General features: G+C 51.2%; 9 protein-coding genes across 9 annotated transcripts; 3 read left to right on the top strand and 6 right to left on the bottom strand.

Moving 5' to 3' along the window:
• Window positions 1-208: 208 nt before the first annotated feature.
• Window positions 209-1,613, top strand: POX_g09144 (Peptide chain release factor 1; the record flags this gene model as incomplete). The annotated part of the gene is made up of 2 exons (XM_050117905.1): window positions 209-284; window positions 412-1,613. 2 exons carry the CDS (start codon window positions 209-211, stop codon window positions 1,611-1,613), a joined length of 1,278 nt encoding a protein of 425 aa, XP_049966049.1.
• Window positions 1,614-1,852: 239 nt separating this feature from the next.
• On the bottom strand, window positions 1,853-3,601 carry POX_g09143 (putative mitochondrial carrier; the record flags this gene model as incomplete). The annotated part of the gene is made up of 9 exons (XM_050117904.1): window positions 1,853-1,910; window positions 1,978-2,127; window positions 2,206-2,241; window positions 2,309-2,566; window positions 2,679-2,826; window positions 2,936-3,067; window positions 3,138-3,158; window positions 3,241-3,295; window positions 3,353-3,601. The coding sequence occupies 9 exons, from the start codon at window positions 3,599-3,601 to the stop codon at window positions 1,853-1,855; spliced, it is 1,107 nt and encodes a 368-aa protein (XP_049966048.1).
• Window positions 3,602-4,824: 1,223 nt separating this feature from the next.
• Window positions 4,825-6,495, bottom strand: POX_g09142 (ATP-dependent RNA helicase dhh1; the record flags this gene model as incomplete). Its single annotated transcript, XM_050117903.1, has 3 exons — window positions 4,825-6,255; window positions 6,314-6,386; window positions 6,452-6,495. 3 exons carry the CDS (start codon window positions 6,493-6,495, stop codon window positions 4,825-4,827), a joined length of 1,548 nt encoding a protein of 515 aa, XP_049966047.1.
• Window positions 6,496-8,320: 1,825 nt separating this feature from the next.
• On the bottom strand, window positions 8,321-12,440 carry POX_g09141 (uncharacterized protein; the record flags this gene model as incomplete). The annotated part of the gene is made up of 11 exons (XM_050117902.1): window positions 8,321-8,461; window positions 8,523-8,571; window positions 8,629-8,771; window positions 9,075-9,177; window positions 9,233-9,883; window positions 9,950-10,215; window positions 10,273-10,366; window positions 10,438-10,997; window positions 11,058-11,285; window positions 11,344-12,282; window positions 12,342-12,440. The coding sequence occupies 11 exons, from the start codon at window positions 12,438-12,440 to the stop codon at window positions 8,321-8,323; spliced, it is 3,273 nt and encodes a 1,090-aa protein (XP_049966046.1).
• A 622-nt stretch (window positions 12,441-13,062) lies between these two features.
• POX_g09140 (Cys-Gly metallodipeptidase dug1) lies at window positions 13,063-14,970 on the bottom strand (the record flags this gene model as incomplete). The annotated part of the gene is made up of 5 exons (XM_050117901.1): window positions 13,063-13,246; window positions 13,325-14,442; window positions 14,499-14,566; window positions 14,680-14,711; window positions 14,807-14,970. 5 exons carry the CDS (start codon window positions 14,968-14,970, stop codon window positions 13,063-13,065), a joined length of 1,566 nt encoding a protein of 521 aa, XP_049966045.1.
• A 1,498-nt stretch (window positions 14,971-16,468) lies between these two features.
• On the bottom strand, window positions 16,469-17,080 carry POX_g09139 (uncharacterized protein; the record flags this gene model as incomplete). Its single annotated transcript, XM_050117900.1, has 1 exon — window positions 16,469-17,080. One exon carries the CDS (start codon window positions 17,078-17,080, stop codon window positions 16,469-16,471), a length of 612 nt encoding a protein of 203 aa, XP_049966044.1.
• A 652-nt stretch (window positions 17,081-17,732) lies between these two features.
• POX_g09138 (uncharacterized protein) lies at window positions 17,733-18,875 on the top strand (the record flags this gene model as incomplete). The annotated part of the gene is made up of 1 exon (XM_050117899.1): window positions 17,733-18,875. One exon carries the CDS (start codon window positions 17,733-17,735, stop codon window positions 18,873-18,875), a length of 1,143 nt encoding a protein of 380 aa, XP_049966043.1.
• Window positions 18,876-19,350: 475 nt separating this feature from the next.
• On the bottom strand, window positions 19,351-21,536 carry POX_g09137 (Cystathionine gamma-synthase; the record flags this gene model as incomplete). The annotated part of the gene is made up of 5 exons (XM_050117898.1): window positions 19,351-19,473; window positions 19,564-19,606; window positions 19,681-19,864; window positions 19,944-21,360; window positions 21,492-21,536. 5 exons carry the CDS (start codon window positions 21,534-21,536, stop codon window positions 19,351-19,353), a joined length of 1,812 nt encoding a protein of 603 aa, XP_049966042.1.
• A 387-nt stretch (window positions 21,537-21,923) lies between these two features.
• POX_g09136 (uncharacterized protein) lies at window positions 21,924-25,301 on the top strand (the record flags this gene model as incomplete). The annotated part of the gene is made up of 1 exon (XM_050117897.1): window positions 21,924-25,301. The coding sequence occupies one exon, from the start codon at window positions 21,924-21,926 to the stop codon at window positions 25,299-25,301; it is 3,378 nt and encodes a 1,125-aa protein (XP_049966041.1).
• Window positions 25,302-25,311: the final 10 nt, after the last annotated feature.

The raw sequence follows: 25,311 nt of genomic DNA, 5'->3' as shown, positions 1-25,311 counted from the left end.
TTGTATTACAAGTGTAAGAACTAAATGGACTCTGAGAAAGTCCAAGTCAATGTGACACCTCACTTGGCAATGTAATGTATGAGAGGTACAAGTGACTTACCATACACAATTACTGTAAATTACATACCACCGAGCAGAGCTCAACTACGTATTGCTGGAGAATCATCTCCGCATCGGTCTTCTTGTAAAGCATCTCCATCCAAGAGAAATGCTCCAATGCGGTCGATTATTCTGGCGACCTGCTAGGACAGGTCTGGGCAGGGCTCTACGACCTGTTCATTCTGGTATGAACTTTATTCTTCTATAAATCGACTGAACTCTCCTTCACATACGATGATGTGTCTCTTCCCTGAAAGATGGAGAAAGAAAAAAAAAGAGAAAGTATCGTCCGCTAATTCCACCTCTCTCTAGCCGCGGGCGACTCCGGTCTATCACCAGTCCTGCTCACGCGCGCGCGACTTCTCGCCGATGAACACGCCAAACTCTCCCTCAAGCTAGCAGAGGCCTTTGATGCCAAGATCGCCAAACGCGCCGGCGAAATCGCCCCCGTCACGCAAGTCCTGCAAGAATGGGATACCGCCCATGAATCCATCACCGAACTCAAAGCCCTCCTGGAACAGCCCGAAACCGACGAAGAACTACGGACTCTGGCGATTGAAGATCTGCAATCCAGTCATGACTCGTTGCCGACCATCTCTGATCGGCTCAAGAAGGCCTTGATCCCTCGGCATCCCTTTGCAGATCTCCCATGTCTGGTGGAAATCCGGCCGGGAGCGGGAGGCGACGAGGCGGGCCTCTTCGCCTTTGAGTTGATGCGCATGTACACATCTTTCTGCTCGCGACAAGGTCTGCGCCCTACGATCCTGAAGCAGGAAGTCGAGGACGGGACGTCCGAGGACCGTCTCACTGAAGCCGTCATCGAGATCGAAGCCGACGGGGCCTACGATATCCTCCGGACCGAGTCGGGAGTGCACCGCGTCCAGCGGGTGCCCGCCACAGAGACCAAAGGCCGAACGCATACCAGTGCCGTCAGCGTCATGGTCCTGCCGAGTTTCCCAGAAAGTGGCAGTAGCGCCACGGACAATGCTTTGAATTTCGAAGATCCCACGAGTGATTACTACATTGATCCGCAAGAAGTGCGAGTAGAGAAGATGAGAGCAAGTGGTGCGGGTGGTCAACACGTCAACAAGACCGAGTCGGCGATCCGATTGACGCATATCCCCACGGGCACCGTGGTGTCGATGCAAGATGAACGCTCGCAACAATCGAATCGACGCAAAGCGTGGCAGGTGCTTCGTGCCAAACTCGCCGAAGCGCGTCAGGAAGCACGGGAGCAAGAGTTGGTTCAGCTGCGCCGAGGCGCCATGGGCGGAGTGGCGCGCATGGGCCGGGGGGACAAGATCCGCACGTACAACTTTGGACAAAGTCGCTGTACCGACCACCGGAGCGGAATCACCATTCACAATCTGGATGGCGTCCTGGACGGTGGAGATGGCCTAGAGACTGTCATGGAAAGCGTGCGCACATGGATGGCTGACCGCGAAGTAGAAGGTATGCTGGCGGAAGAGATGGCCAAGGAGGAGCAGATGAAGGGGAAGAAGAGCAACAATTGAACGAGCATGCAGAGACACGACGCGGGCCTGTTCCAAAGAAGAGACTGAAAAAAATAGAAGCACCGACAGATTTCGCACGGCGAGTTCTATATATTGTACACTAAAGAAACGATACCATGTACTTTTACACACTGACACACATCTTCATGGGCGTTTGGTTTTGTTGACATCGGCACCTGGTCCATTTAGATTCACGACAAAGGGGTTACCCTCATACGTTGGATGTGAATGACCCATTTCTAGATATACTTGCGCTCGGGGTCTGCCAGGTCCATCAACTCCATCGACTTCTCGTACCTGTTTTGAGTTAGCAAGACAAAAACTGTGCCAGATATTCCAACAGGACGGAAAGGTCTCAACGCACATGGTGAACACAATTCCACCGCTCAGAATCAATCGGGCTAATCTGGGCATTGCGCCAGACCAGAATGTCAAGATACCTTCGTCCTTGAAGATACGCGCCGCACAGACGAAACTGTTCTTGTAGTGTTTGCTCGCCTCCAGCGATTGCATTCTGCGAGAGAGAAAAGTGAAGAAGGACACGTTAGAAGCTTGTATACCACAATGCTGCCAACTGAGACCGAGTACATACCTTGTCTTCACTGTGTCAAGGGGTTGAGTCACATAGCTATGTCATTATGTTAGTTTCCACTGTCATGACATGAATTCATCTTCGCGCGCAGCAGAGCACTAACACTGTGATGATACCCGCCAACCCGCCGATACCAAAGGTTGCAAGAGTACCCAGCTTCTCTCCGGGGGCCACATAGCCCTCTGCTAACTGTTTGATAGTCGTGTAGCTAGTGAATCGGGTGGCAGAGTTGGCAGCCTGTCGAGCTGTAGTTGGCACGAAACCCTGGAAGAAGCCCCGAATACCGCGCTCTTGGAAGATGATCTTGCTGCCGTGCAGGAACCCATTCATACGTGGCTTCGCTGCCTTGCGGTCGTCGATCCTACCCAGTACGGCCATGTCAGTCATTTTTCATTCCGAAACCTCCACACAGACCCATCATATCAAGCCTCTCCAACACGAGGAGCCCCGGTCACGAAGAGAAGAAAACACACAATTGAGTCTTGATACTCTCAAATGGAGTGACCGCAAGCAAAGATTCAGTGACACCCGCACCGAATCCAGCAACAACCGTCCTTGGCCCGGAGATCTTGCCATTCTCATCCTGGAGACTGGCTTTGATGGCATCGAACGCAACGAAACCTGCAATGACGCAATCGGGCGTATGTGAGCATTCCGTTTCTTCGAAGGGAAAAATAAAACTGCAAAGGAAGGAGGCTCGCCAAAGGAAAAGCAAGAACAAAAGACATACGAATGCCAGCCTTCAATGAGTTTCCAATAATCAGCGTTGTACATCCGGCATACCACTGCTTGCCGAATGGCGGCCACGGGAGTTTCTGGCCCTCCGCAAGTCGGCGATTCAATTGTGTCCGCGTCTTCGCAACTAAACCCACACGATTAGTTCATGATCAATGTAATTTTTGTGGTGAAACTGCAGCACAACAGAGACATACACTCAGCTGGATACGTGATTGCTATATCACAGAACAAGAGGTCGAGAGTCAGCACGCAACATCCGCCCATCCACTTGAGTCACTCATCATGCGGGCAACTTACCAATCTCCACGGCTCCTGCGGTGGAGCCCGCAATGATTGAGCGCAGCGCGCTGGGCTGGCCGATCTGGTTAGAATTTCTTGTTGAATATAATCGCACGCATGCATATCTCACCTTGGCTGTGGGGTCCCTGCTTGCCGTCGCCATTTTCCAATCCAGCACTTGAATGGGTTGCAAGTCAATGGACCTCGGAGCCTCGTTGATGATCACATTTACGGTCGCCCGTAGCCCCACTTGATGCAGCTCTGTTGACACCGAGTCTCCGACCTCGGTGACCACCGCGGGTTTCACGCGCTCACCTTTGACCTCAAGATCAATTGTCCCGAACAGGCAATTCTGGCAAGAAAAATACAACAGCGTCATCAAATAGCCCTCTGTGATCGATCAGCTTGGGTCAATGTTTCCCTCCTTATGCAGCCGGGAAGATTGCCTGAAGCAACGCAAAAATGTAGCCTGGGATGATTCATACATCTGTCTATTGTCACTACACTTTTACTGATTTAGCGAAAGAGAGTCTCGAAGGGAGGGATTGTCATTTCACAAGATGCTATGTAGTTCCTTTGCATCTTATGCTCCTCCGAGAAGGGGCTTTTTTTCTTGTTTTTGTGTTGTTTTTCGAATTGTTTCAGGGTTGGGGAAAGATAGTGGTATGGGTTATCGTGAGCGCCAGGAACGGTAGTGTAGTGTAGTCGTCGGGAGGCACCCGTAATAGTGTGGAGGAATGCCATCTGAGATGGTAGAATGTCGAGACGAGAAGACCTGTGCGGCCCAAAAGAAAGGGAGATGGCAGGTGTGATATCGAAATCGAGTCTTGTGGAGAACCCAGCCTTGCCCCCTTCAAAATCAAATGCCCAGTCCGAAGCGAGCTGTGCGAGGCCGGTGAAGTGGTTACAAGAAGATGGTTGGTCATGGTTTGAAAGGGGCGCAGACAAGCAAAGAAAAGTCGTCGGTCTCAGATGAGCGGCAGGTGAGGAAGAAAGGACCAAAAAACAACCCAAGCCAAAAAAAAGGTCACCTCCATATCCAATCCGTCGACGCCGGCAAAGAAACGCCAAGGGTCAATCAGGAAGTTCCGGAAACGCCGCCTGACCTGCATTGATCATCGCGGTGGACGAGATTATGTACACCTTGCATGAGATAAAATCAAGAACGGCAGAGCCTGCGCAGCACCGGAAAATGCATCATGCGAAAAAACCCGCGGAGTAGAAGAGATGATCCCTGAAGTCAGCTCGAGAGAACCAGTCATTCAATGGAGACCGTGAGGAAACATGAGGGGAAGAGATTATGATACATCAATCACACCAGCACCGTAGCGTTGTGACGAGGGAGAAGGAGGTAATGATGACTCTTCGACTCATTGCAGAGCGGTCATCATCGACCTTGAGCGAGAAAAGGTTCTGATCCAGAATGTGAACAGATAGAGAATAAAAAAAAGAGTAAGACGGACAAGAGAAGAGAACGAAGCGATGCACGAGGCAGTTTTTAAGAGGGAGGGCAGGGCACCAAATAGCAGTCTCGGCAAAGGAATCGTCGATCAAGGGCGAGGTCTTGGGATGTGACCTCTGGTTCAGAGAGACGCGGACAAACTAAGAAATTGGCGCCGGGGGCTTCGGGCCAACCTGACTCGGTGCAAGGGTTGCCTTATTGGCGTCGTGCTGCTGTGGGCCACGTCGGGGACCTTGGCCGCGGCCGCCCCGGAAAGAGCCTCCTCGGCCCCGGTTGTTGTTATTGTTGTTGTAGTAGTGCCCGCCGTTCTGGTGATGGTGCTGCTGGCGCCGAGGCTGGCGATCACCGTGGCCAGGTTGCTGAGAGCCCGTGAGCATGGGCTGTGCAGGGTTGGAAATGGGGCGAGGAATGTTCTCGGGAGAATCATAGACGTAGAGCTTCTTGTCAATGTTTTGGGGGATGGGTTGGATTTCAGTGCCCAACTCTTGCTCGATCTTGTACAGGTTGAATCGATCCTCCCAGTTGATCAAATTGATAGCCAGACCCAGGTGACCGAATCGTCCGGAACGACCGATACGATGGAGATAAGTTTCAGCGTTCTTAGGGAAGTCAAAGTTGATCACCACGTTCACGGCTTGGATATCGATACCACGAGTCAGCAAGTCGGAGCAGACCAAGTTCCGGCATACGCCGTTGCGGAAGTCGTGGAAGACGCGGTTGCGGTGCTGCTGGAGCATCCGAGCGTGCGAGTAGAAACAAGAGTAGCCCAGTTCAGTGATCTTCTTGGCCAGAAGCTCGACACGGTTGGTGGAATTGCAGAAAATGATGGATTGGTTGATCTGCAGCTTCGAGAACAAGGTGTTGAGGCAGTGGACTTTTTGCTTCTCTTCCACGAAAGCGTAATATTGGGTGATACCACGCAGGGTAAGCTCGTCCATAAGGTTGATCTCATACGGGTTGCGCATATGCTTGTCCTTGAAGGACTTGACAATGAGGGGGAAGGTGGCACTGAAGAGCATGACCTGGCGATCCTTGGGGTGGAATGACAACAGTTGCTCAATGACGGGAGTGAACTCGGGGGAGAGAAGTTTGTCGGCCTCATCCATCACAAAGGTAGGGCACTCGGACAAGTCGGCAACGCCCTTTGAAGCGAGATCCAGGACTCGACCGGGTGTACCGACCAGGATATGAACAGCATCATTCAACCGGATAATGTCGTCCATAAGACCGGTACCACCAGTAGTGACCATGACGTTGATTCCCAGGTGCTTGCCCAGAGTCTTGCACACCTGCGAAGTCTGAAGAGCCAGTTCTCTTGTCGGGACCAAGATCAGAGCCTGAGTCTTGGTGCTTTTCGGGTTGATGCGTTCAAGGGTTGGGATAACAAAGGCGGCAGTCTTGCCGGTACCGTTCTTTGCACGGGCAAGGATATCTCTGCCAGTGAGCGCAACGGGTATCGTCTCTTCCTGAATGGGAGATGGCTTTTCAAACCCAGCCTCAAAGATTCCCATCATGAGTTCCCGCTTGATGTAGAAGTCTTCAAACTCAAGGCCTTTGGTGGCCGTGACATCCTGCGCATATAGTCAGTCACGGATGCGTGAACAGCATGTGAATCTCGTATCAACCAACCTCAGTCTGGGGTCGAGCATCTTTGGGGGGCAGCTTAAGTGTGTCCTGAAGTCTGGCTTCTGGTTTGCCGTCCCTGCTAACGTGAATTTGTGAGCTCCTTATCTTCAACACAGCACTAAGAGTGACGTGAAGATTTACCCAAGAGTGGTGTTTTGAAGTTGTGAGGCGAGGGCGTCAGCCATGATGATGATTGTGTGTGGGGAGAAGTTAAGGAAGAAAGAGAAGATGGTCTTCGGAGTATCAAGGAAACCAAAGCGGTGCGGGGCTTGAGTGTTGGTCCGAGTGGGTTCGGTATGAGCAGCAGGTCTTTCAATTCACCAGCAAGTTAAGTGGAGGTCGACAAGGCGCAGTGGATTTGATCAGGAGTCAGAAGAGGTAAGGTAGGCGCAAGCTCTTTGGATATCTGAGAAAATGAGGATCAAAGGATTTGGAGGATGAGTAAAGATGTTCGGATTCCAGACCGAAGCGGTTCAGGGAGAATCAGCGAGAATGGTGGAGTGTTGGTGCCAGTGGATGCCCGAAGAAGTTGCGGTTGAAGAAAAAAAAATTGAACGCACTTCTGTTAGGGAACAGGCTTGAGGGAAACGTAGAATCAGGTGAGATAGATGGAGTTCAAGCAAAGTGAAGGGATTCACAGGAGCCAAAAGACTTGCGTGGGCGGTCTTCGCTCATGGTCCCGCCGTGATCACATGACATCGGTCTGATCCTGGTTCTCGTTGTAGCGGCTTTACTCGTGTGCCCACCGTCCCTTAGACACAGTTAGCAACTTAGCATGAGATATCGTTTTTACCAACAGGAAATTTCGCTCGACGTGTTGGATAAAACAACATAGTGTCGAATAAATAACGCCAAAGTAACGTGTAACTAAAGTCTAGATGACGCAAAACTAACGCTTAATTGACAAGAAAGTCATATATCAATCGTTTTTGCTCGCAGGAATTCTCGCTCGACGAGTCAGATAAAACAACATTGTGTCGATCAAGTAACGTGAAAGAAACGCGAAAGTAATGATTTGGTAATGTGAAAGTAACGCTTACAGACAAAGATGTCGAGTATCTATTGTTTTTACTAACAGAATCTTTCACTCGAAGGTTGTTTAAACGACATAGTATTGATCAAGGAACGGCAAAGTGACGTGAAATCAAGACCTAGGTGACGCGAATGCAACGCTTAATGACAAAAATGTCAAGAATCTATCATTTTTAATAGAATATACACTCGCTCGAACGGTTACATAAGACATTAAATACCATAGTATCAGTTAAGTAACACCAAAGTAAAGCGAAACTCATATCTCGGTGACGTGAAAGTAGCGCTTAGATAATAAGGATGTCGAATATTAATCGTTTCATTAACAAGAAGTCTTGCCTAACCATTGAAATTAACATGACATCACGCCGGATAAACAACGCTAAAGTCATGTGAAAATAAAGCCTTGGTGACGTGAAAAGAACGCTTGTGTGGCAAAAATATTGACTAGCAATCATTTCTATGTACCAGGAGTACTTGCTCGACGGGTGAAGTAGAGAAAAGAGTCGTTTCAGAGACGCGGAAGTAATATTGATACAATAAGAGTGTCGAAGGTGTGTGGTCCTGGTCAGAAACCAGGAATGGAGGTATGCCCGTTACATCTTGCAAAATGAATATAAGTCGTTCCCGTAAGCAGGGGTACATTGATGAAACCAGAGAGCACAGTGCCGATGAAACTTTCGAAAATGCCTCGATAGAAAAATCGTTAAGATGACAAGCTGTGCATTATTGAGTGTATCGCCTTTACGGAAGAAAGGGAGAAAGCCAACCAGAATTCCGATCCAATCGGGTGAGAGTTACGAGGAAGTGACGCGAAAGAAACACGAGGAGTGATAGATTGAAACAAGCCATTTGATTGGGGTATTGAGCTGTTCGAAAGAATCAAGATACGCCGTAGGAGATATGCTAGACCCATCCACGATCCATATGCATGCATGTTCAAGCCGTGTCTTTGGAGTCCAGAGCTCAATTCGGCCTTTAAAAAGGCAAGGTTGTTTGACCGCGCTCGGGCTCGGCCAACTCCTTGACTCGAACATCTGGAGCAAGAGTGATATCAGTCTTGGTACCTGGGGTGATCAATATGAACTGGCGGCCAATTGATCGTCGCGCAGCAATCATCTAGATTGGCAAGTCAGCTTGAAATATATTCAAGAGATCCAATACAGTTTGGTAGACTTACGAGCATGTCAATGGCCATTTTTCTGTTGATGTGGTCCATGTACACATCGCTGGAGGATGGGTTAGTAGGGGTCAAACTTGGCTTCTTGGACGGCGATGCAACTTACAACTCGTCAAGACAACGAATGGGCGATCCCATGGCCTCCCAGAGGGCAAGAAGGAGGCAAATTTGCGAGAAAGACTTCTCTCCACCGGAAAGAGTCTTGGCTCCGCGGCCGGTTTCGCTGGATTTGGTAATGTCCGGCTCGACCTAAATGTTCAAAGTGGATTGTTAGAATTGAGCTCAAGGTATGAAATTGAAGATGGCGTCTGGCACTTGCCTGGAGATCGAGTAGCCTGTCTTGATGGTTTGTAAGGAGTCGACCTCGGAAGCTACGCTCACTCAGCAAGTAGGTGAATTGGGCCTTGGCGCGAGAGGAGATATGAGATCTGAAAATCTCCCATCGCTTCTTGCGATTTGTCAAGGTATCTTTGAAAATCTGCTTGAAGTTAGAGATCCATCTATCGTCGAGGGAGGCCAGCGACAAAAAGCTGAGCACGATGTGTGACATACCTGTGCAAGTGCCGTCGCCTCCTCCACTTGTTTCAATGCAAGCTGATACTTGGCTTCCGCTGCAGAGGCTTGTATTGCAATCTCCTCTCGAGAAGCACCCAATCTGGTATACTCAGTGAGCAGGAAATTTGTCAATTATTCTTCGCGATCACACATACCTTCTGTTGTGTTGTTCGAGATCGGTCTTCAACTTGTCCAACTTCTTGTCGAGACTGCTCAGGGTCTCGCCTTCATCAATTGGAACTCGGGAAGTGACCATGCTGGCCTTCTCAATGGTCTCGACAATACGAGCCTCGACTTGAACACACTTTTCTCGGATTCGATCTCGACTCCTCTTGTTGTCATCGATGCGCGAGACAGCAACATTCTTGTTGCTGATGATCTGATGGCGCTTATCATCGACCCTTCTTTGTTCCTGTCGGGCAATCGAGAGATTGTTTTGCAACTGTGCCAATTGTTCGTCGATCTCCTTCTCCTCTCGTCGTTTGACCTTTAGCTGATTCATTTTCTCATTCTTCACACGACGGCCTTCTTCAAACATGCTTTGATTATGTTCAAGGTCAGTCTGTGCTGCATCACGAATACTGATTAGCGCATCTAGCTGGCCATCCGCTGAATTTTCAAGAGCATCCTTGAGTGCTTCTGCACGATCTTCCAGTTGCTGCATTTTCACTTTGAGTCGTTCAGTCTCTCGTCGATGGTTTGACAAATCCCGCTGGCAAGTGTGCAAGTGGGCGACTGCCGCATCACACTCTCGTTGGAGAACGTCTAGTTCGCGTTTGATATGCTGAACAACTTCTTCCTGGTGACTACGTGCCGATAAAGGTAAGTATTTTTGGTAGGGGGTTGAAAGAAAGGACAGACATCCAACATACCGAGTCTGTGAAGCGACATCGGACTTCATGCGGGGATAGCCCTTGAATGCCTGCACGGGTGACTGGCTGGGAGCACCTTCCCTGTTGTAGGAAAGGTGAACTCCTCGCCTTTGGTCCCGCGAATCAATGCTGAAGCAGCGTAAAACATTCCTCAATCTTGGCCCATCAAACATCAGTGACGATGCCTCCTCGATATTTTCGACCAAAAGCATTTTTTCAATCGCATGCTTGACAATGAGGTGACCTCGAATTGAATCGTTCTCAATCTAAAGAAAGAGGTTGAGGAAAGTCCTTTGTAAGGGGTCCTTGAGATTTGGACGTACCTGCAGAACTCTCAAAACTGTGTCGTATTGACTATCGGGCTCATTACCAGACGTATCGATATTTTTATTGTCTCCGACTAATATGGGGCATTGACTGGAGCCATCATTAGCACGAAATCTTCTAAGTAAAAATGGGTCCAGGGGATTTCAGAATAAAGTCCTTACCATCCAACGCGTCTCATGATGTTGCTCAGAGTCTTTTGATCCCGATGGCTCTCCACCACAAAGCTGTTGAGACTCGGACCAAGGGCATTCTCAATAATCGAGGCCCACTTTGGCTTGAGTAAAGTGACATAATTTCCAACTGGCCCAACTGGTTGAGCTCCAAATGATCGTTCTTGCGCAATCGCCCTGAGAAGCGATGGCAACTTGTCAGGGAAACCGTATTTCGCCTGAGCATTGTCTCTCTTGAGCTCCTGCAACCGATTCTTGGCTTGATTGAAGTCTTGAGCCTTGATCTTGAGCTGGGTCTTAGCAGCTTCTGCTTTAGCCTCGGCGTCGCCGATAGCTTCACGCAGCGGAGATTGACCTTTGTCAAATGTCTCATATTCGTTCCGCGCAGCAGCAGCTTGAGCCTGGGCTTGTTCACACTCCTCCTGTTTTCGAGCAAAGCCTCCATTGCTGACTTCGGTCAGGCGGTGTTCCTCATCCTTGATTTTTCTCTCGGCTTCTTCTAGCGCTGCGACTGCACTATCGACTGCCATTTTCATCGCACGTTCCTCTGCCTGTGATCAGTTAGCAACGTTGTCATTCAACGATCTCACGAGCGCAATCCGTGTGCATACAAGAACATTATTTGTCTCGCCTGTCAGTGCTTTCTTCTCCTCAACAACCACTTCTCTGTCCCGTTGACGATCCTCTACTGCACGGCCTGCGCGGTTGAGGAGCTCAGTGGCCGTCTCCATCTCGATATCGACGGCTTGGAGAGCATTGTCGAATTGTCCAAGCTCAGCCTCGGCGAGCCCAATCACTTCGTCTGCCTTCGCAACTTCATTTGCAAGAGAGTCCCTGATCTGTTTCGAGGTGATGAGTTTCGCATTTCCGTGTGAATGACAGGGAGAGTGTACTGACCCGCTCTTGTTCCTCAACCTCGGCCCAGACCATCTGGTTCCGATACTTTCTGATGCGCTCTCTGAGGGTGTCTTGTTGGTCGGAAAGCTCCAAGTTCCTTCTTGCCTGATTCCTCTGAAGTTCCAGGAAATGAAGATTCGATGCCTGGGATCTCAGCTTCTCCTCAGTCTGGTCGACACATTCCTCGATCAAGCGATAGTCCTGATCCAATTGCTCGAGTTGAACACCCTTAACGAAGAATTTGTACTTTTCTGCTGGGCTAGACGAACTGAGAAACTGGCGGGCCATATCTTGCGATAGAACATTCATTGGGTTGTCGATTTGTAGAGAGAAGTAGTCGGTGATTGCATCCAGTTCGGCTTTCCGTGTCGAGATGATGCGTCCTTGTTCGCTTTTAATCTTGAAGCCACTTGATCCACTCCTTGTGAAATGTCGCTCGACAATAATCGACTTCCCATAATCATCTGGCATGTAGGCGCCATCACCTTGATTCTTGATCCGGACGATGATGGAAGCATTCTCCTTGCCTTCCTTGATAAAGCTCTTGAGATTCTGGCCACGATTGGTAGCCGAAGCCTTCCCTCCTAGACAAAGTGTAATTGCGGTTAAAATGGCACTTTTCCCACTGCCATTCTTGCCGACGATGAAGTTGATCAACGGGCCCAGCTCAACGGAAAAGTGGTTATGACACATAAAGTTGAAGCATTCGACGCGCTCCAAGATGCCGTGCTCCGCAGGCACATTCGCCTCATCGACCTGCTGCGCATACTTTTCTTGAATGATCTGGGTCTGGCGAAGCTCAAGGTCTTCTTCGTCTTCGTCTTCGTCTTCAGGGAGTGCATCGTCGCGGGACGAAGAGCGGGTAGAGGAAGGAGAACTAGGGATGCTAGTCGCTGTCGCATCAGACGTAGGAAACGGAGATGCACGCGCCCGTTTTCTCTTTTCCTCAAATCAGTCAAAGCAAGTTCGAAATTACAGTTCCAGTTGAGCGGACATACTGAGTACGAGGCGGGGTCCGAGGATGCGGGAATATCAGAGTCCGCGTCGCTCTGAGCCTCAGACTCCGAGAATTCTGATACTCGTTTCAAAGACGGCATTTCTTTTGGACCTCACTCCAAGGGAGAGTGACTGTAGCGCATAGCGATATCTACCTTGCGCTCCGGAAGGCCTCGTGGACCAATTCGAACAAAGAGGTTTAGCTGTCGCGTCGGCGCGTACTTTCGCGTCGAACGGCGGGTGGGCGGTCCAGCATGGGGCATCTGGTGAGTAAGCAGTACTGATCATCATGATAGGTCCAATCGAAGCTACGACCTGCCAAAGTGGTACATGCCTAATGTAGGAACAAAGGAAGAGATAATGTACAGTACGTATCCTGCAGCTGTACACTCTTTGTTCATAATGATGAAGCACTGTGATGACCTCTCCCCGCATCGAACCTTGGAAGTCACTACACCATTATTATGTATGCAGCTCAATCCAATACTCTGTATCGGCATTGGAAGCTTAGTAGCTTTCGTGTACTTTTTCCAACAAATAATGCAGAGAGTTGGAATCTGTTCAAGTTTACAAGTGGAACCCTGTTTTCATATTTCTCTTGGCTAATAGAACATTTCTTGATCAAATAAGGCGCGAATAGGTCATGAGTTCACGCTCTAGTCGACTCGGTCATATAGATGCGTACATCGCTTTCCATAATTTTTGGACAAGAAAGGTACTCGTCTACTCGGTCATAGGCTCCTCAGCAACGTAGTGCAGGTAAGCGCCAAGCAACTTGGTACCCTCGATGTAGTTCCTGCGGTCGAGCTTCTCATTGGCCGAATGGGCAGCATCGGTAGAGCTACCCATGGGCAGCAGCAGAACGTTCTTGCCGGTAGCCTGCTCGAAAGTCAAGGTGACCGGGATACTGTTGTGTTCAAGGTCAGTGTCACGTTTGGGGAGTGATGTTCAGAGAAAAAGAGGAGAAAAAAAAATTGAATCATACCTGCCACCCTCGCGGGTCATATCCGGCTCAACACCAAACACTTGCTCGACGGCCTTGCTGGCGGCACTGAAATTCCAGTGCTTGGGGCTGGCAACCCACCACTTGCCGTCGTGCTGCAGCGAGACATCCAGCTTGTTCTTGCTGTTGAGCTTGGCAAACTCGGCCTTGACGTAGTCAAAGACCAACTTGTTGACATCCTCACTCTCCATGTTGGGCACAGTGCGAATAGAGAACTTGCCAATCACCTTGGCAGGAATGACAGTCTTGGCACCGGGAGCAGAGTAAGCACCCTCGATACCGTGAAGGGACAAAGAGGGGAAACGCCAGCGGGCCATCAGAGTGCGCTCTTTGTTAGGGTGAATACCCGTCTCACTGCCCAGAGACTCGTGGAGGTCGTCCATGGTGTAGCTAATGTTGGGGTACAGGGCCTTCTCCTCCTCGGTCACGGGAGCGACCAGATCCATCAGACCTGGGATCAGGATGTTGCCTTGAGGGTCGACCAACTTGGACATCACGGTGACCAGATCAGTCATGGGCTCGTGGGCAGAGCCACCGAAGACACCACTGTGCAGGTCCTGGGCGGGGCCGGACACACTGATGGAGTAGTAGTTGCACCCACGGAGACCGTAAGTCAGACAGGGCTTCTCGGTGCCGAGCCAGTAGTTATCGGAGATGCAGACCGCATCGGTGTCCTTGAAGTACTTCTTCGCTTCGGCGTTGATGAAGTCATCCAGTCCCTCGGAACCGTACTCCTCCATACCCTCAAAGCAGCAGAGCAGGTTGACGGGCAGGTCGACGCCAGCCTTGCGGTGAGCCTCAATGACATTGATCCAGCCCAGAACGGGACCCTTATCATCGGTGGATCCACGGCCATACATGCGGCCCTTGTCGTCGATAGTCAGCTCAAAGGGCTCGGTGGCCCAGCCATCCTCCTTCTGAGCGGGTTGCACATCGTAGTGGCCGTACACCAGGATCGTCTTCTTGTTCTTGTCGTTACCGTAGCGGGCAACCACCACAGGAGGAAGGTCGAGGTGCTCCTTGCCGGGCTGCTTGCCCAGCGGCCGTTGCTCGACCTCCGCACCCAGCGCGGTCAGTTCGTCGGCCAGGAATTGAGCCATCTGCATCGATTAGCCTCGTCGTGCTTCGACCACGTTGAAGTGGAGACAGCACTCACGCGGAACACATCCTTGCGGTTCTCATCCTGAGCGGAGATGGAAGGAATGGCAACCGCCTTGCGCAGACCTAACCAAACGAGCTATTAACAAGGTGCTCTAGGCTATTGTTGATCTTCTGTGCATGACCGGCAGTCCCAGTCCCCAAGAAGACCTGAAGCGAATCAACATCGTCAAACCTACGGTCAATGAAATGCTCGGACGAGGTATCGACCCTACAAACGCACGCGTGTCAGATCCGGGCTGAATTTTTTTTCTGTTTCGTCGGCTCCCGCGCAGTGCGGGTCCTCTGAGAAGGAGAAGCACATACTGCTTGAAAAAGGGCTCCAGCTGAGGCGCCATCTTGGTATCACTGATATGTCCGTAGTAGAAGCGACGAGGGATGAGGGGACGAGCAGACGGACGAAACTTGGAGAGGTAAGATTGACCAGATCTTGCGAGCGAGGGGAAGCGGAGGGGAAAGAGGGGCAGCATTTGCAGAACGGTGTACCTCTCCAGTCGCACCGTCGAGGTATCTTTTTTCACGTAATTAATACTTTTAGCTCTGCAACGCTGGAGTTCCGCCGGTAGCCGCCTAGTTTGGGTCCAGTCTTTTTTGGGTGGTTTTGTTTGGGTCGCAGCCTTCCACCTCGGCCCTTATCGATTGGCGTGTGGCCTACGGAGCGGAACCACCGCTGGATGGAGTTAGACAGAGACTCCACCACACAGCAGTGCTGGGAGAACTTGCAGGACAGTGCTCCATACTGAGAGTGAATGGCGTCTACCTCGCGAAATAGATGGCAAGAAATCCAGGGACCAAGAGTTGCTCCACATTGTCATCTGCACCCTTCAGAGAGTCCATATCAGGACTGGGTGTATCGATTTATATACGTTAGCATGTACTGTAGGTATGGACCCCATAGTAGCCAGCCCTTCAGTGTCTCGTGCTATGACTTGGGGTGTCGCATGACCACTCTGACGGTTTCGACCAGTCAAAATGAGTACCTTCAGCATCTGGATTAAGTAGCCAGAATATTCCTGCACTGGCCACTCGCGCAGACGTATTGACTTTCTACCTAGTACTAGTCATATTGTTAGACGGAGGCTTAGACATATGCAAACATGACTCTGTGCATCCACCTTCACAAAATCAATGTGCCCGGACAGCCGTGCTACACGAGTCCGAGGCATGTCCGGTCATGCTTACCTACGTCGGCAGACAACGAAAGAGAGAAAGCTGTGGAGGGGCAAAAATGAAGTTTACCAAAGGCAGCTCAATTTTTGAGTTTTAATAGGGTGGTCAAAACAGAGAGGAATCAGACCCTGGAGACCATCAGCTGCGACACCTTAGTACTCGATGTACACCCGTCCGATGTCGTCTGGCCAGCGCAGCTAAGTCCCAATTCATAGGCGGTAGACAACGAGGATCATACTATTGCTGCTGTGATCGTGCCCGAAAGAATAAACTTATTTGCTCACGATGGCGTGTTTGCCAGCCTGGAGTAAAATGGAAAACATAATAGTCGCACATACTACCGTGAATCGCTCATCAATATCTATTTGCTCCCATCACTACGTACCTGCCCCTACCTTGTGTAAGTGGAGGATTTGCCTTGGATTGACTGTCAGCGGAGACGGGCAAGGCCACACACCAACACCTAACGATGAGATCCAATAGTCCCCTACTGATTACAACCAGCACCCAAAGGAGCCCCAATCCAAGTCTCGAGGAATTGCACAGGTGGAGTGTCCAAAGAATCACGTGATATGAATATATATGAGTCAAGGGTACAGAAGCAAAGACCAAAAACAAAGCTAACATTTTAGAATACAAGTCGTTGATACACGAGACAGCAGGCCATGAACGGCTGCGCAGCCGCAGAACGAGGCCTTGGATACATCCAGCTAGGCGGACACCGAGGCAAGGTAGACAAGTTCCAATTGGCTCCCTGGGCCAGCATGAAACCGGACCAGACACGCGAGATGGTCGAGATCACTCGTCGCGCCCCCATGCCTCCCGGCGCAACTTCCGATCCTCTCGGGCCATCCGCCGCTTGGGTCCCCATTGTGATTGCACCGCCTCCAACACCTGTCTTTGAATTTGCTTCTTCTCTGGGCTTGCCTCGCAGACCAAGGCAATGAAAAGAGGAGAGCATTCAAATCGCTTGGCCAATTTGTGTCGACTCCAGGTCATCGGGTCACTCAATCGGAGGCTGCGGATTTCCTCAACGTCTTTAGGGGTCAAGTGGTACTTTCGCTCGGGGTCACTGCGGTAGACGTTGGGGAGCTGTTCAACGGCAGTTGTGGCGCCCGATGTTGTGGAGTCTTCGATGCGCATCGACCTGCGGGCATCGTTGGGGGGCAGGAACTTGCTGGGGGTATGATAGACAGAGGGAGCACTGGAGGGCGGGTTGTAGATGATTTGATCGCGTCCTTGATGCGTAGAGCCGAAGGAGGCATCTGGCTTGACGCGAAGACGTTGCTTTGTTCGTCGATATGAGGATTGATATCGTCGAGATCCCACAGCAAGGGAGTCGGACCATGATGGGAGAAGGAAGGGCAAGTGGACCAAGGGCCGCTTAGAAGCCGCAATTGAGGTGGCCATGCTGGAAAGTGTCCGCCAGATAGACTGCAGTGATACTCGGTGAGTCTGAGTACACAGGTGGGCGGTATTCAAGCTTGATACGTACTGACTAAAGAGGGCGTATGGGAGTCGATTATCGGACCGTGTTGACCAGTCGAGGAGGGCTTGACTAGACGTGTCGAGCCTGAACTTTTTCCCGAAGATGCAGGTCCCGTGATCTGGGCCTGATCAGGCACCCAACGACAGGCCGAAGTTTGAGTTCAGAGTAGCTGACGGGGTGCCAGGTAATGTAATCAATAGGTTTCAATACCGAGCCAACAATAGGCTGCCTGTCAGTTCCAAGCGGGGCGCGTTCCGGTATCGTACCCTGTCACAACATGCGCCCCGCCCACCAGTTGGATCACATGGATCGGCGCATGTCATCATTGTCTTGTGGTCAAAAGTGAAATGAAGGACTCAATCCTTCTCCTTATTCTGTTTGAAACATCCAATCCCGCTTATCGCGATCGGCCCATCTCATTCCCTACTGAAGAGGCCGTCAATAACTTGCAAGGAATAGCTGGGCCATGGCCGTAGTGTCCTAGATCTTTTGGGCAACGGTTTCCACAGTTTCTCCTCGTTCAATCGCCAGAGACGATCAACATCTGCTGGCTCTTTCACGTCTCACATCACCATGGCTGAAGCTGGAAATTTACTCGTCGCCTCGAAAGACCTCTCACCGGAAGGAACCATCGCCATGTCGTCCTCTGCGCAGCCAGCTGTTCCCCTTGAGCATTCGACAGGCAAAGCCAATCCGCTGGTCGGAGTGCCCACTACCAATGTGCGAGCTCCCAAACCCGCCAACCTGGCGTGGCCACATGCCCGACAAGAGGATCGTGGTCGTGATCGCCAAAACGAAAATGCGTTTTTGGGAACTTGCGCTCCAGTAAGCGGGCCTGCCTCACCAACATCACCTGGTGGCTCGTCCGAAGCTCTACGATCACCAAGCCTCTCAGATCGGCAGATGTATGCCTACCGACAGCCATCATCTCCGAGTGCGGCGTCGCAAGTGCCTCGCTTGCATTCGCCCGCCTCTCAGATTTTTGAGCGGAGTGTCCAAGAGGACATGCTCCCTTCGCAGGCATCTCCCTCGATTCCCGCACACATCCGCACCGAAAATTACATCCCACCAGTGCTCGAGGCATCCTCTGCTGCGATTACCGATGAACATCTGGACCCGGACTCTGTGGAAATCGTGACTCACAGTATTCACCAGCCCGCGGCAGCAGCCATGACCAGCTCATCAACAGCGGATCAGTCCTTGGCTTCTTCTGGCCATATCGATCAATCGGGGTTCCACTCCTTCGAGACCGATGAAGCCTCATCCATTCATCCAACGGTGGACTCTACCGACGTTCGACGCTTGAGCTTCATTTCTTTTGCTGACGTTGTCAATGCGGAGCATGCTGAGAATGGCGATCTGCTGTACAATCGTGAGTCCTCCCTGGGAGGCGGCCCTGGCCACTCATTTGCCGCTGCTCGCTCTCCATCCCCCTTACGATCACCGGCTTCCTCGCATGGATTGGGCACATCTCCTCCAACCAGTATTGCCGCCTCATTCAAGGGAATGGAGATTACGTCCAACAATGGAAGTCGAGGACCCGGAAGTCCACTTCCCATGGCCCAAAGTCCAGTTTCATCCAACTTTGGCGGAGAACTCCAGGTCGAAACCATGCGCCAGGCTTTACGACGTACTGGTAGCGGTGATCTCAGTGGGTTTGCTACTCACGCAAGCACTCACATCGGCGATGAAGAGACTCCCGACCGCCACCTGTGAATGCCTCGTCGAGTATGACACAATGCGTTTGGCCGCACTTTTACATTGTCACTCGAATTACTTGATTGAGGGGGCATTTTTGGTTTCTTTCTCGTATGCAGTCTCTTCAATCGCCGAGCCATGAGATGGTAGGGGCTCAAGATTTTCAACCACGAGACCAAGTAATCTATTCTTATGACCCCAGCCTGCTCAGTTTTTATGACCTTTTCTTACCCGAATCTATGGAGCTGGATATCCTTGATTATGCTGAATCTGGGAGTTTGTGGTGTTTCTTGATCATTCATACTATCTTTTCTTGTTGTATATACCCTTTTGAAACGTAGCAGGCCGTTGTGCCTGCACCAATACCGATCGTATGTGTCTATGAATGTAGCGCGCTGAATCATGGTAAGAGGCCTGAGAGCAGGATCTCGCAAGGTTGAGCATGTAGAGGATTGTTGAAGATGTAGGGGATATCGTGGGCTCATTATGGGTTCTAGGCGTCTTTCACCTTTTCAACCGCCTCCAACGCCCTTTGGAAACGACGTCGCAGGTCGGGGAGTTCTTCGAGCCCAACACTTATTCTGACCAAGTCCGGGTCGACATTGTATGTTTTCACCTACGAACATCGTACGGAGGTCAGCGCATTCGACTCGGAGCACAAAATGACATGGGGAAAAGAGCTGCACTCAGAGGTGGTGGAACGTACCCAGTCAAGTTCGAGATAATGAGCGAGAACGACATAGGGAGAACTGCAGTACATTCGTGTTAACACTTTTTGGCCAGCCCAACTCTGTCTCTCCAGAGAGAGGGGGGAGATTTTTACCAGAGGGTGAAATTGGTGCCGAGGCTGGGCCCCTTGAAAACCTCGAGCGTATCGTAGAAGGCAATGGATTGCTCGGTGGAGTGAAATGTGACCGAGAAGAGACCACCGTAACCACCGTTGGGCGTGCGTAACTTGTCATAATTGGGCCTTGTTGGGCTGTACTTGGGATAGTAAACCTCCTTGACTACAAGTGGAATCCCAGGTGGTTAGCATTTCGAACGCAGCGAGGTGCAAAATCATGAACGACGAGACGGACGACCTACCCAACGGAGATTCCTTGAGCATGGCGGTGATTCCCTCCGCATTCGCGTTGATCTTGTCGATTCTGCTGATGAAGTCACGGCTGTTACGTTCCAGGAACACGGCATCTTCTGCCCAGTACAGATCTTCATATTCGCGGTTCAAGGTGTCCTTCAAAAGCTGGTGATAAGAGCCTTGGGGGTTCAGCACCGCACTGCCACCCATCACGTTACTGTCACCACTGAAAATCTTCGTCAAACTGCTGACGACAATATCGGCATATCGCAGAACGTTGATGTTGAGGAAGTTGCTAATCGTTTCATCGACAACCACCGCGAAATCGTACTTGTCGGCCAATTGTCGAATTCGCACCAGGTCTGGTGTCTTCAAAAGAGGATTGCCAGGAGCTTCTGTGAACAGGCCCAGGAATCGCTCACCATTCTTGAGTCGTGCTTCCAGATCGTCCAGATCCTCTGATGAGCCATGGCCGTAGAATTGACACCCAGGTCCCCATTTCTGCAAGATCTTCAAGGTATCGGTGTAGGGAAAGCCGAAACAAATACTCTTCAACGGGCCACGGGCGGCCAGTAGCGTCTGATGCGAGTTGAAAATGGCGCTCATTCCGGCAGGGTAGAGATAGACGTCCTGCTCTGAAATCCCCGAGACTCGACCTTCGGTCGACGCTGCTTCGAGCGCCTCGGGCAGTTCAACATCCGCAGTCAGTACACCAGCGATTCGCCTCCTCACAGCCAACTTTGCTTGTTCAGCCAAGGCGATGCTGAGGTTACGGCCAAACCGCTCCTCAATAAATTGAGCGTAGTCGCGACCATCGTCGACCCCATTTGTCCCCGCGGTGCTCTCAATTGGCGTCGGAGTCGATGCAGATGAGCCTCGCGATACTCCACTAGCGGATTCCTTGCTCTGGTAGCGCCGAGGACCCTTGCAAGGCCGTTGAGATAGAACCTCCGTGGCCTCAGACTTCTTCTCCTCCACTAGAAAGCCATCCTGTAGCGCGCGGTAACAGAACTCTCCCCGCCGACTAGAAATACCATTGCCGGAATGCTGCCAAACCTGCTTGGCAATGGACGCAAACTCCTTTTTATGTATGACCGCAACGAGCGAAGAGGTGATGGTATTCGACCCTTTCTCCGTCTGATGGGAAGGTACAAAAGTCACAATTCGAACTGCTTTGGCTTCCTCGGGAGAGACCTTTGACACGATGAACGAGTGGCAGATTCGTGCAGTCTTGAGTGTCGGAAACAAGGTAGCCGTCTCTGATTCGGAATCCCCGACGCGACGAACGAGTTCCAGGGCGAGTTTTTGAACGCTGGGATGTATGAAGAATCGAGGATAGCCGCATTGCATCTTGCCTACGACCCATTCCTCTCCTTCTTCATAACCCACATTGGCTCTCCATGTTGGTAACGATACGCTCACAGCCTTTGAAAGCCTTGTCAGTTGTCACTCAAATCGGAGACGGGCCACAGTTTTATTCGAAACAATTGCCTGTATTTTCCGATATACTGTGGCCCATGGAGGGGTACATTGCGGGGAGATTGGGGTAGACGAACATGATCAGTATTAGGGGGCACAGGTCCTCCAAGGGCTTGAAGCATATCGAGTTTTTCAATAGGAAGTAAATTTGGATCAAGAAGCTTGAAAACAACAATCAAGATCAAGTTTTTGTATGGAAAGAAGAGTAAATCAACTCTCAGCCTCGTCACTATTGGAGAAGGCGATTGCGACTTCGGCGCTCATGACTCAGCGCTCGTTCGTCCCGCGGGTGGCGGTTGGCTCTCCGTCACACTCGCCAGTTGACTCGGACTTGTCTGACCGCTTCGGTCCTTCCAGGCCAATTCTGCCGATTTCGTTATCGGGGCCGCAATTATTTTTTTCAAGAAAATTCGAGGTTATCGCAAGCTGGACTTTCTAAACAGCACAGAGCTCCCGCTTGTTCCCGAGTCTGAGCTGTAACTGCGTGGCATATACGTTGCACTTCCAATATGTCGGCTCACGCAGTCAAGCGGCGGAAATTGAGTCCTCCGCCGACAGAAGGTTCCTCTGCGAGCCAGGCTCGAGCCTTTACCAGCGCAGCGACGAACAACGTGAATGAATCTAGCGCGAACACTGACACTGGCCCTGTACGAAGGAATGATCACTCTGCTAAGCCCGGCTCGACACAGAGAGCCAAGGATGAACGCACTGCAGAGCTGGCCATGGCCAGTGGCTTCTACAAGTCCGGCTTCTTCAAGTTGCAGTTGGACGAATTGGTGAGCGGATTGAAAATCAACTACGAGAAGCGCATCGCCAAGGTCCAGGACACTTTGCACAAGGTCAAAAGTGCAATTGAGGGCCTGTCTGAGATTGCGCCAAAATCAATTGCGGAGGCCGAGAAAGATCTTCGCACGACATCCGGAATCGTGGTGCCTTGGCCCGAACCACGCCCAAGCAAGGATGTGAAATATACCGTCTCATATGCGAAGCCGTCGAATATCAACGTGGTGGGTAGCGTTGGACTCAGGACTGGAGCCAAGACTGCGGAAGCTCGTCCTGTGGACTTGGCTGTGACAATGCCTACCTCGATTTTCCAGGAGAAGGACTATGTCAATTACCGCTACTTCCACAAGAGAGCGTATTACATTGCTTGCATCGCTGCCGGCATTCAAGAAACAGCCAGCGATCTTGGTCTTGAAGTCAAGTTCAATTTCCAAGATGGAGACAGTCTTCGGCCACTCATTGTGCTGGAGCCTCGCACCTCAAAGGACGATAAGGCGCCCTCACACCCGCAGATTCGTATCATGACTGCGTTTGACCCTCATTTCTTCCCTGTCAAGCAAACTTTACCCATGAAGAACAATGTCAGACAGGGACCCTCGGCCGATTCCAAAGAGAGCGGCGAGCCGACACCATACTATAATGCTAGTCTTCGATCCGAAGCAACCGTATCTCTCTATCACAAATACCTCTACTCCGCTGCTCAGAAGTCCGAATCCTTCCGCGACGCCTGCATTCTTGGACGAACGTGGTTGCAGCAACGTGGGTTCAGCACATCTTTCCAGAAGGGAGGATTTGGGGGCTTTGAATGGTGCGCTTTGATCTCGCTTCTCTTTGAAGGTGGTGGTCCGACGGGGCAGCCTATCCTTCTCCGATCCTACAGCAGCTATCAGATTTTCAAGGCCACATTGCAGTTCCTGGCCGGCCGTGACTTGACCACTCCTCTGATTCTCTTTGCCTCTGACGTGCCTGTCCCTGATGGCGGTCCCGTCTTGTTTGATGGCCGGAGAGGGCTTAATCTTCTCTACAAGATGACCCCGTGGTCGTACGCAGTCCTCCGTCAGGAGGCCACTGTGACTTTGAAGATGCTGAACGAATCCCGGGAAGACAATTTTGACAAGGTGTTCATCGTCAAAGTCGACGAGCCAGCCTTGAGATTCGACCGTCTGTTGACCTTCCCCAAGTCGTTCAGTGGTGACACTCTTCGATCCCTGCACGATCAAAAGACTTTGCATCAAGTGCTGTCCCGCGCTCTCGGAGATCGGATCAACCTCATCTCTCTTACCAGTCGCTCGGCTGATGCGTGGCCGGTCAAATCTAAGGCTCCCAACAAAAAGGCTTGCCATGATCTGACCGTGGGTCTCATGCTGAACGGCGAAAATGTTGGACGGACGGTTGACCACGGACCAGCCGCAGAGGAAAAGGAGGAGGCTGCTTCTTTCCGAGCTTTTTGGGGAGAAAAGGCTGAGCTGCGTCGGTTCAAAGATGGAAGTATCGTGGAGAGTTTAGTTTGGTCGGATCAATCCGACGAGGATTCTATCGTACATCAGATCCTGGCTCACATCCTTCAGCGGCATTTCAAGATCGAGGAGGACGATTTCTTCCTGCACGGCGATGAATATGACGATATGCTTTACGATGAGGGCGACGAGGTCATTGCGTACTCAAGTGCCCCGTTCAAGTCCATCAACGAGGCATTCGGTGAGCTGGAGCAGTCACTGCGAAGCATGGAGGATGTTCCCCTGTCGATTCGCCATGTGGCTCCCGCCAGCGCATTGCTCCGTTACACGGCCTTGCGCATTCAAGGCTCCAGTGGAGACAATGAACCGGCCGATGTTGTTCTCCAATTCGAAAGCTCCTCGCGCTGGCCTGACGACTTTGCTGCCATTCAAATGACAAAAGCTGCTTTCCTCATCAAGATCGGAGACTCGCTGCAAGAAGCTGGTGCAGCCTCCTTCTGTCGCGTAGGCATGGAAAATGAGTCCAGCAAGGTCCTCAACACATTCTACCTGGATATTTCACACACCTCTGGGTTCACCTTCCGCCTTCGAATTCATCACGACCGCGAACAGACTCTTCTGGAGCGTCAGCTCAAGAACAAGACTATTAGTCCTCGAGAACGGGAAGAGGCCGCATTCGCGCTCTTCTCATACAAGAAGACCTTTGTCCAACAGCCACGCTTGACACAAGCACTCCGAAGCCTGTGCACTCGTCTGCCCCTACTCTCACCAACTATCCGCTTGGTCAAGTACTGGTTCACCTCGCATCTCTTCTCCGCTCAGATCAGCGAAGAACTTATTGAGCTCCTGACCACGCGCGTTTTCACTCAGCCCTACCCTTGGGAATGTCCCTCCAGCATTATGACCGGATTCCTGCGAACGATCTATTTCCTGTCCCGCTGGGACTGGCAGCAAGAACCCTTCATCGTCGACCTGAGCGGTGACCTGAACCCCGAACTTACCGAAACCATCAAAACTCGATATACCGCATGGCGGAACATCGACCCGGGAATGAACACTATCGCCCTTTTCGTGGCGTCAGACCTCGACCCCGAGGGCGTGACATGGACCCAGTATGAGTCGCCCTCCAAGGTCGTCGCCGGTCGAATGACCGCCTTGGCCAAGGCAGCCGTGAACCTGCTACGCAAGGAGCACGACGAACTAGATATCGCTGACCTCTTCCGCACATCTCTTGCTCCATACGACTTTGTGCTCTATCTTCGTCCAAAGCTCCTCGATGGTGGCGCCAATGCATCATCTTCTTCGTCCAAATACAAGAATCTCGCCGAGGCCAATAGTCAGAGCCGTGCAGAAAAACTGGCCATTATCAAGTCATTTGTGCGGGACGTGCAAGCTTGCTATCACCAGAGCATGCTCTTGTTCCATGGCGATGAACGCTGTGGGGTTGTCACCGGCTTGTGGAATCCTCAGATGCTGAAACCTCGAGCCTGGAATCTAAAGACCGCTTACTCAACCGCTCCAGCACCCTCTTCCGAGTCTGAGAAGCAGGACAGCGTGGTCATTAACCGTTCTGCCATTCTGAATGAAATCTCTCGACTTGGCGAGGGAGTCATTGAGAGGATCGAGGTATCTGATGGCAAGCTATGAAAGACGAACC

Source organism: Penicillium oxalicum, chromosome VII (genome assembly GCF_001723175.1).
Source record: "Penicillium oxalicum strain HP7-1 chromosome VII, whole genome shotgun sequence".
NCBI classification, from domain to species: domain Eukaryota; kingdom Fungi; phylum Ascomycota; class Eurotiomycetes; order Eurotiales; family Aspergillaceae; genus Penicillium; species Penicillium oxalicum.
The sequence above is the reverse complement of the archived record's forward strand: the minus strand, read 5'-3'. Positions and strand labels throughout refer to the sequence as shown.